The sequence below is a fragment of the Oncorhynchus nerka genome, linkage group LG4, assembly GCF_034236695.1.
Source record: "Oncorhynchus nerka isolate Pitt River linkage group LG4, Oner_Uvic_2.0, whole genome shotgun sequence".
Classification (NCBI taxonomy): domain Eukaryota; kingdom Metazoa; phylum Chordata; class Actinopteri; order Salmoniformes; family Salmonidae; genus Oncorhynchus; species Oncorhynchus nerka.
Genome location: NC_088399.1, coordinates 87,359,287 through 87,368,886, shown reverse-complemented (window position 1 = coordinate 87,368,886; position 9,600 = coordinate 87,359,287). Strand labels below are relative to the sequence as shown.

At 46.3% G+C, this 9,600-nt stretch overlaps 1 protein-coding gene across 2 annotated transcripts in view; it reads right to left on the bottom strand.

The window, feature by feature from the left end:
• Positions 1–400: 400 nt before the first annotated feature.
• Positions 401–9,600, bottom strand: part of LOC115128721 (ribosome biogenesis protein bop1) — a 94,571-nt gene continuing 85,371 nt past the window's right edge. For both annotated transcript variants that reach the window (XM_029658833.2, XM_029658832.2), the window contains exons 11-16: positions 6,711–6,843; positions 6,149–6,329; positions 2,579–2,870; positions 2,216–2,300; positions 1,961–2,068; positions 401–1,462 (exon numbers count right to left, since the gene is read on the bottom strand). In XM_029658833.2, the coding sequence (XP_029514693.2) occupies positions 1,309–1,462; positions 1,961–2,068; positions 2,216–2,300; positions 2,579–2,870; positions 6,149–6,329; positions 6,711–6,843 (953 nt within the window). In that variant the 3' untranslated portion in view covers positions 401–1,308. The remainder of the gene's footprint in view (positions 1,463–1,960; positions 2,069–2,215; positions 2,301–2,578; positions 2,871–6,148; positions 6,330–6,710; positions 6,844–9,600) is intronic.

Below are 9,600 nucleotides of genomic sequence, written 5' to 3'. Positions count from 1 at the left end.
ACTGGGTTGAGACCCAAATGGCACCCTATTCCCTATATAAGTGCAATACTTTTGACCAGAGCCCATTTGTCAAATGTAGTGCTTCAGATGCCTATGGGCCCTGGCCAAAAGTAGTGCACTACATAGGGAATAGGGTGTAATTTCAGGCAAAGGCTATGATAGAGCGCTGTGTGAGAGTGTGTGATAGAAACACAGGCGTGCAGTGTAGCACAGCACGGCCCTGACAGAGACTGATCTATAATCCACCACTTTGTGATGGCTCTCGTCTGGGGCCGAGATGAGCAGGAAAACCCACATCCAAGGTTGCATTTATTTCAGAGGTTTTGAGTTCACCCTCCCTGACCCGGCGACGCAAAAGAGAATGAAGAGCGAGACTCAAACAAAACACACTTCAGACGCCTCAAGAAACACCAGTTTTAATTATAAAGAAATACTTGTAGCAGACAAAGTTGTTGTGAAAAGCAGTCAGAAGGTTTTACAATTCAAACGAGGTTAAAAAAAGGTCTCATATATCGTAACACTAGTCTGATGTCATTGACAGTAGTCCTCCGGAACCTCAACAGGACATTCACCGCAAACACTCAGAGAGATTTACACATATACTTATAGGACAGGGTCCTTCTGGGGGCCCACAACAGCTTTGTTCTCCATAGTTGTTTCTATTGGCAAGTTCCTTCTCTGGATATACAGTATATTTTGTCACATGGGATGTCTGAAGTGTCCAAGCATTAGTGGTTCCACTCTTATGCGCTGCTATGAGGCAGCTGTACAGAACAGCTACAGAGACGGAAATGGGCTTTCCTGCCCAGTCCAGATGACATGATTTTACGGTCTCAGTTTCACTGAGAGAGAGAGAGATTATGGCTGTGTGGTTGGTGTTCTCTTAGCTTGGACAAATACTAACATGGCTACTAAACATGTGGATAATATGCATGAAATCAGGCACTTGATTGATTCTTCCCTCAGGGATAGCTATCAGAGGACAGGGGAGGAGTCTGGGAAGCATCTTAAATACACACATATCTCAAAATCAGCCTCTGTTGGTCATTTGTTTTCAGGTGAGGCTGCAGGTTAAAACAAGTTGCGGTCAGGTACTTCAATGTGGTCTGGCTCAAGTCACACCATGTTCCCTACATAGTGCTCCACCCACATAGGGGCCCTGTTCAAAAGTAGTGCACCGTCTCGGGAATAGGGTGCCATTTGAGATGTAACCGGAGGTATCCCTATTTGCTACATAGTGCACAGCTTTTGTCACTATATAGGGAATATGGAGTAATTTGACGTAACCAAGGTGACAGTAGAGATGGTTTAGGTGAAGAGGCGGATGGTGGCGTCAGCCCCTGAGGAGAACACCCAGGGCTGGGTGGGGTGGAAGGTCACGTCTAGGACCCCCAGGTCGTGGGTGATCTGGTGACCCTTGAGTACTTTGACTGGAACAATGAGAGGGTTCTGGAGCAGGTCACTGTGAGAGAAAGAGAGAGGTAGGGGAAGAGGGAGAGATAACGAAAGAAAGATAGATGGATAGAGATGAGTTATGACATCAGAACACTGCAGAAGATGGAACACAGCCGTTGTGGGTTATATTGTCTAAATAAAAAGGTAGAATACAGGAAACAGTCTGTACAAAAGGCATCGACATTTCGGCGAGTTGGAAACGGGCCAAAAAAAAAACATTCCATCTTTGGTTGTAATTTAAAGAGAACTAATTAGAGGGAGACTGGTGAAGGGGTTGGATCGAGAGATGTGTTGCCCTTACGGTACACGCTTCATTTCCCTTACTAAAATAGATGTTTATGACCTAACTGGCTCTATGGTTGTGGATATGTGATGGAGGACAGTAAAAAATGGGTTCAGAGACATTGAGAGAGAGCGAGACTTGAGAGACAGACAGAAGAGAGAAGTGAGGAAGATTAGAGAGAGAGAGAAGAGGTAATATTGTATTGTAGGTGTGATGACTCACTTGTAGACCATGCCGTGACAGACGATCACACTGCCATCATCAGCACCAGAGGCGAATAGGGGGTAATGTTTGTGATAGGCCACGCCCCTCAAAGCCTTCTTGTGGTGCCTGGGACAAAACAGACAAAAAAAACTTCAGAACCACTAAAACACAGATCTTACGAATAACCATCATTTAACAAAAACCCATGATCAGAAAATATGATTCATTGTCAATAATTCCAAATGAATAAGTGAATGGATGGTGTTCACTCACCGCAGCATCTTGTAGGGTTTGGTGGAGAGGTCCAGATCAAACCAGGCCAGTCTGCAGTCATAGCTGCCACAGATCAGGTTATCACCTGACCAGGAAGATTAAGGAGGGAAATGTAGAGATGGGTCAGAACAACTCAATATCCTGGATTCTCTAACTGGCCGTAGATCAAAACGTATTTAAACAATTTGATCCAAATTGGTCCAGATATTCCACTCATCTCAGACTTCTCTATCGATCAATATTAACACTTTGAACTTCAAATCAAACTTTATTGAAAGTGCATTTCACCTTCACTCCACACCCTTTACAGTACAACATAATTCTTCTCTGAGGGTGACCTGTGACCTCTGGCGCAGCACTAACCTCCAGGGTGAATGGCCATGCTGGAGATCCACTTGCAGTTGGTCATCAGCTTCTTGGTCAGCTCTTGCTTGATGAGGTTGTAGACGCGCACGTAGCGCTGCGTGGCCACGAAGAAGTAGGGCCGCAGTGGGTGGAAGGAGACGCACTGCACCAGGCCCTTGTTCTTTCGGAAGGGGTTCTGCGTCCGCCGCTTGCTCACCTGGTGGATGAGCACCTGCAGGTTGCTGCTGTTGTCAGGCATGACGCTGGCCAGGTAGTCACCCTTACCGTGCCAAACTACCTGCTTCACTGCCTGGAGGAGAGAGGAAAAATGAGAGAGCGAGAGAGGGAAAAGGAGAGCGAGAGGGAGGGAGGAGCGAGGGAGGAGCGAGCGAGAGAGAGAGGAGAGGGAGAAGGAGAGAGAGAGAGGAGAGGGAGAAGGAGAGAGAGAGAGGAGAGGGAGAAGGAGAGAGGAGAGGGAGAAGGAGAGAGAGGAGGAGAGAGAGAAGGAGAGAGAGGAGGGAGAAGGAGAGAGAGAGAGGGAGAAGGAGAGAGAGGAGAGGGAGAAGGAGAGAGGAGAGGGAGAAGGAGAGAGGAGAGAAGGAGAGAAAAGGAAGGAAGCAGGGAGGGAGAGGGATAAAAAGAGAAAGCAGGAGGAGATATTACTACTTACTATACACTATTATAGTAACACATTATAATACATGTTTTATAGTGCATCTAGGACTACAGCTAAGGTACATTAATCCAATGATAACCTCTCCAGACACTTGAAAATCTCCCTGCAGTTATTTTAGCTTCTATTAGTATTGTAGGCTTTCCAAATGCCATAAGCATTCTGTGACAATAAAATATATATTTGTTTTAATTGGGGGGAAAAAAATAGAGAACTCTTATATTTCTTTCCATTTACTTGAGGAAAAAGGTTAACCACAATCTACTACGGTTTTGCCAATCCTGAAAGGCATCCAAGCTACAGCTCACATGTTAGAACGTTTGTGTCTTTACCCCCAGTAAACCTATGTTTGATCGTCATCACAGGGGTTCCCAGTATCTCCATTGGAATATGTTTCTATCTGGTATTCGGAGGTCCCTGTGACTTAAACCGTGGTCAGGTTCCTAGGGAGGTACTAAGGATAAACCTTGGTCAGGTTCCTAGGGAGGTACTAAGGATAAACCTTGGTCAGGTTCCTAGGGAGGGAGGTACTAGGGAGGTACTAGATAAACCTTGGGCAGGTTCCTAGGGAGGTACTAAGGATAAACCGTGGTCAGGTTCCTAGGGAGGTACTAAGGATAAACCTTGGTCAGGTTCCTAGGGAGGTACTAAGGATAAACCTTGGTCAGGTTCCTAGGGAGGTACTAAGGATAAACCTTGGGCAGGTTCCTAGGGAGGTACTAGATAAACCTCGGTCAGGTTCCTAGGGAGGTACTAAGGATAAACCTTGGTCAGGTTCCTAGGGAGGTACTAAGGATAAACCTCGGTCAGGTTCCTAGGGAGGTACTAAGGATAAACCTTGGTCAGGTTCCTAGGGAGGTACTAAGGATAAACCTTGGGCAGGTTCCTAGGGAGGTACTAAGGATAAACCGTGGTCAGGTTCCTAGGGAGGTACTAAGGATAAACCTTGGTCAGGTTCCTAGGGAGGTACTAAGGATAAACCTTGGTCAGGTTCCTAGGGAGGTACTAAGGATAAACCTTGGGCAGGTTCCTAGGGAGGTACTAGATAAACCTCGGTCAGGTTCCTAGGGAGGTACTAAGGATAAACCTTGGTCAGGTTCCTAGGGAGGTACTAAGGATAAACCTTGGTCAGGTTCCTAGGGAGGTACTAAGGATAAACCTTGGTCAGGTTCCTAGGGAGGTACTAAGGATAAACCTTGGTCAGGTTCCTAGGGAGGTACTAGATAAACCTCGGTCAGGTTCCTAGGGAGGTACTAAGGGTAAACCTTGGGCAGGTTCCTAGGGAGGTACTAAGGATAAACCTTGGTCAGGTTCCTAGGGAGGTACTAAGGATAAACCTTGGGCAGGTTCCTAGGGAGGTACTAAGGATAAACCTTGGGCAGGTTCCTAGGGAGGTACTAGATAAACCTTGGTCAGGTTCCTAGGGAGGTACTAAGGATAAACCTCGGTCAGGTTCCTAGGGAGGTACTAAGGATAAACCGTGGTCAGGTTCCTAGGGAGGTACTAAGGATAAACCTTGGGCAGGTTCCTAGGGAGGTACTAGATAAACCGTGGTCAGGTTCCTAGGGAGGTACTAAGGATAAACCTTGGTCAGGTTCCTAGGGAGGTACTGAGGATAAACCTTGGGCAGGTTCCTAGGGAGGTACTAGATAAACCTTGGGCAGGTTACTAGGGAGGTACTAAGAATACACCTTGGGCAGGTTCCTAGGGAGGTACTAGATAAACCTTGGGCAAGTTCCTACGGAGGTACTAAGGATAAACCTTGGGCAGGTTCCTAGGGAGGTACTAAGGATAAACCTTGGGCAGGTTCCTAGGGAGGTACTAAGGATAAACCTTGGGCAGGTTACTAGGGAGGTACTAAGGATAAACCTTGGGCAGGTTCCTAGGGAGGTACTAAGGATAAACCTTGGGCAGGTTCCTAGGGAGGTACTAGATAAACCTTGGGCAGGTTCCTAGGGAGGTGCTAAGGATAGCCTTTACCTTGAGGAAGGTTAGGGAAGGGTACTAACTTTAAAGTGATAAGGGTTGGGTGGGAGTGAATGAGTGAGGGTGAGTTGGGTTAGGTAGGGACTTAACATGGATTGGGAGTGTTTCGGGGCCTTACTTTGGGGTGGGTGAGGCAGGGCCTTCCTTCAGACAATGAGGGCAGACTTTTTACTTGTCCCCAAAAGCTCAAGTAACACCATTTTCACATCATTGTATGATGCAATGAACCCCTTAAAATGCATTACTATATTTTATAACATAAAGAATAAGACAAAATGTAGGCTAAACTCTGCCTTCAGGATCTTTGCATATTCAAGCCTGCCTCAAAATACAACACTGCCCCTTTAATAAGGCTCTCCTGGAGGATGGTTGGGCAGCCTATAAAATATTGAAACATTTACAACCAAAATTATTTTAATATCTTTATAACATAATTCCCTCCTGGGCTCAGAATGAATGGTGTCCAGTCATCCTTTTTTGGGGTCTACGGGAAAAAACTGACTCAGATCCAAAATTCATACAACCACTGCACATAGGAAATGTGGGGTGGGGGTTAGTCTGTGAGGGTAGGTTCAGGACTCTTACCTTGGGGTGGGGTGAGGGTTAGTCTGTGAGGGTAGGTTCAGGACTCTTACATTGGGGTGGGGTGAGGGTTAGTCTGTGAGGGTAGGTTCAGGACTCTTACATTGGGGTGGGGTGAGGCTTAGTCTGTGAGGGTAGGTTCAGGACTCTTACATTGGGGTGGGGTGAGGGTTAGTCTGAGGGTATGTTCAGGACTCTTACATTGGGGTGGGGTGAGGGTTAGTCTGAGGGTATGTTCAGGACTCTTACATTGGGGTGGGTGAGGGTTAGTCTGTGAGGGTAGGTTCAGGACTCTTACCTTGGGGTGGGTGAGGGTTAGTCTGTGAGGGTAGGTTCAGGACTCTTACCTTGGGGTGGGTGAGGGTGAGGCGGTGGCCATTGTCGTGCTCCGGGCCCTCAGACAGAGCCCACGTAACAGCCTGCTCCTTGTCCTCCTCTGGGGGCTCATAGGAGGTAATCAGCTGGTCTGTAGAGCTCACCACCAGCCTGTCTCCCAGACCTGGGTTCAACAGCAGCACTGTACTCTCACTGAGGGAGAAAGGGGGGAGGGAGTGATAGGGAGAAAGAGACCAAGAGAGAAAGAGTCAGAGTGACAGTGGACTATAGGACCCTACAGGGTTATCTAGAAGTTAGGTTGCTAAAGTCACGATAATGTCACAGCAGTAAAGAGGAAAAGTTCTCTCAATGTTTGTTGACAGGGGCATCAGGAGTACCACATACTAACAATTATAAACTGGTTGCAGTGGTTATTGGTTAACCTCTGAAACTACACTATGAAATCATTCGGTCTGTGAACACATACAAAGTATACTGTATGTTCAGTGATGAAGACACAGAGGAGAACTCGTGACATAGGAAAGAGTGGAGCAACCATTAGGAGGAAAGAGACTGTTGGAGGAGGAGACTTACAAGCACACAGCCACCAGGCAGACGGCCGGGTTGGGGTTCCACGCCACGCTCTTCACAGCTCCGCCCACTTCCAGCGTCTTCATGCATCGCCCCGTGTTGACCTCCCAGAAGCGCACCGTACAGTCGTCTGAGCCTGGAGGGAGAGAGAGGGGTCAAAGGTCAGACAACAGGGGGCCCATAACAGCAGTGCGTGTGACTGTGTGTGCCCTGGCAGAAAGCGTGGTCTCTGGACACCAGGCCTCGTTGAGTTACCACAGCGTGAAAGTGTTAAAGTAGCCTATAAATAAATGGGGAGAGCTCAGAGGCTAGCAGGCTGACTAACCTATATGAGAGGGGATCACAAACTAATGGCACAGGGGTAGAGGGGGATTGGGCCTGGTTTGTGTCACAGCTTAGACAGGTGTTAGTTTATGGGAGACTAACTGGTATACTATTCCATACGTAGGGTACTACTTCAGACCCTATGGGCCCTGGTCAACAATAGTTCCCTATATAGAGAATAGGGTGCCATTTGGGAAGCAGCCTGTGTTGATTAATAATAATAATAATGTGATACACAGTAATAGTAGGAGAAGTTCAGACATTACCTCAGGGTAAAAATAGAACGTACACCTCTTAAATACATTATCAATTAACTGTGTGTGTCTGTAAAGTTGTATGTTTGTGTGTGGTTCACATGCGTTCAAAAGTGATCCGTGTGTGTGTGTGTGTGTGTGTCTGTGTTTATAAGCAGCCATACAGAGGGACGGTACACATTTCCTGGGCTGCCCGCTGCTCATCAGAGTGAAAACAGACGCTCTTCCTGAACGCAGCTCTCGCTCCCTCGCTCTGCCTCTCCTCTCCAACTGCCTGTGAAACTACCGCCGCTGCCTGACACATCATTGGCCGATCTGGACCCACTAAGGCCGCGCTCCAATTCCCTACATCGTACGACCGTATGGGCTGCTCTGGTAAAAAGTAGTGCACTATGTAGGGAATAGGATGCCATTTCGGACTAATGCCTTCTGGGAGTGTATGCAGTATCACTGGAGAGCACTGCCAAAAGATAATTTGCATTCAGGTTGACATGTTTTTCTTTGTCATAATGTGTCTACTAGCCATGGAGCAGTCATATTCAAATAGATATTTCTAGAATCTTTGGCAACCTCCTGTACTGGTCTGCTTTTGCTGTTTGGTTTGCCACCACACCTCTGTTAGGAGCCAACGGAGCACTGACATTTCTAATATAGTTTTTCTTTGGACAATACTTTGGCATGAATGAACCCCTGCTTATGTTTGTCTCCCTTTTCCTGTTAGGGGGTTTGTTGAGAAAGAGTGAAAAAAGAGAGGTCCCAATCAATACCACATCTCTCCTTACTGCTGGCACACAATAAGGAAAACTGTGAACCCACAGGCACTACGCAAACCAACCACCTTCGATAACACCACAGACGCTATGCTACTTCAACATATGAGCAGGAGGCAGTAGAAGTCACATTAAATGTCTTATTTTTACTTTTATACCTGCATGCTCCATAAACAAGGGGGGGCTCCAGACCGGAGGGTGGAGTGTAATAACTCGAAAAACCATAATCACTTTTTAAGTACTGAGCCCTGCGGCAGCGACAGATATAGAACTGGAGGGACAGGCCCGACCCGGCCCGACGGTGAGGTTGTGTCCAGCTTGCGGTTTAGAGAGAGAGAGTATGAGCGCGAGACCAGTCGTCTGGCAGCGCATAGCTGTGGTTCAGCCGGTGGATTGGCCGAAGGGTTGAGGGAGTCGCATGTGGACACATTGGAAACTCAACACTTGTGTTTGAGGAGAGGGAGAGGTCTAAGGCTGTAAAACTGGGTTAAGAAGGCTCCTCTTCTTTTCTATTGAGGGGACTTCCTTCAATTATAGATCAATGTCAATGGTTTACTTTGAAAAACATAACTGGGGCAGATCCAAGAGTTTGGAGTGTGCTTACTCACCTACTTGAGAATACGACAAGGATATTTTTTCTTTGGGGGGGGGCTATGGACATCAATCTGACATAAATACAAGGCTGTGTCACTGGGCAGGTTAAGAACATTTAGCAAAATTAGATAATAAAACTAAAACATCAGAGCACAGTTCAAGGCACAGTGGACGAGTGCAAACCACAATGTAAGTCAACAGACAGGAGACGATCAACTGACTCCAGGCGGAGGGAATGATGGACGGAGGACTTTCTAGGGCACCTTGGTTTGAAAGCCATGTAGCAACAGCATTATTCTTCTACCGAGAATCAATATAGCGGATTTTTGACAGGGTCGTTAGCATTGGGGCGTCAGATTTTTTGTTGTTGCCCAAACCTAACTCAAATTATTGATATCAGATTAAAACGAGGCTACAGTGTGACAATTAGGCTCATTTGGACTGAATGCATTTGTAGGGGCAAAAATGTATTCAATTCACAATGCATCACTCTCACTATACGATGTGCTGACAATGCTAACATCTTCACAGACGAATCTTAAGCGCAACAGTAGCAGCTAGGCAGTAATACGTTAGAAGGCTAGTAGTAGTTATATATAACATTATATGGCTATAGTAGGTTTAAATCAAAGCACAAACAAATAAGCTAGTGAACGTCATTGGCTGACATTATAGCCAGTAAGAAACACCAAACGTTTGGAAAACTGACATGCTGCTAATTTATAATACATTTACACACCAGAACAGACGTGTCGCTGTATGAAGATCCATTGATTCAGTATGCTCCCTCTGTCAATTACATTTTCTTGTTGTCACTATATTTCAAATTAGCAGACTTACCAACACAGTGTCAAGTTACCTTTCAATGTGTTCCATGAAAACCTGTAACTTAGTCGCTTTCCACAAGTAAAAATTAGCAGGTTGCAAATCAAATCAAATCAAATTTGATTT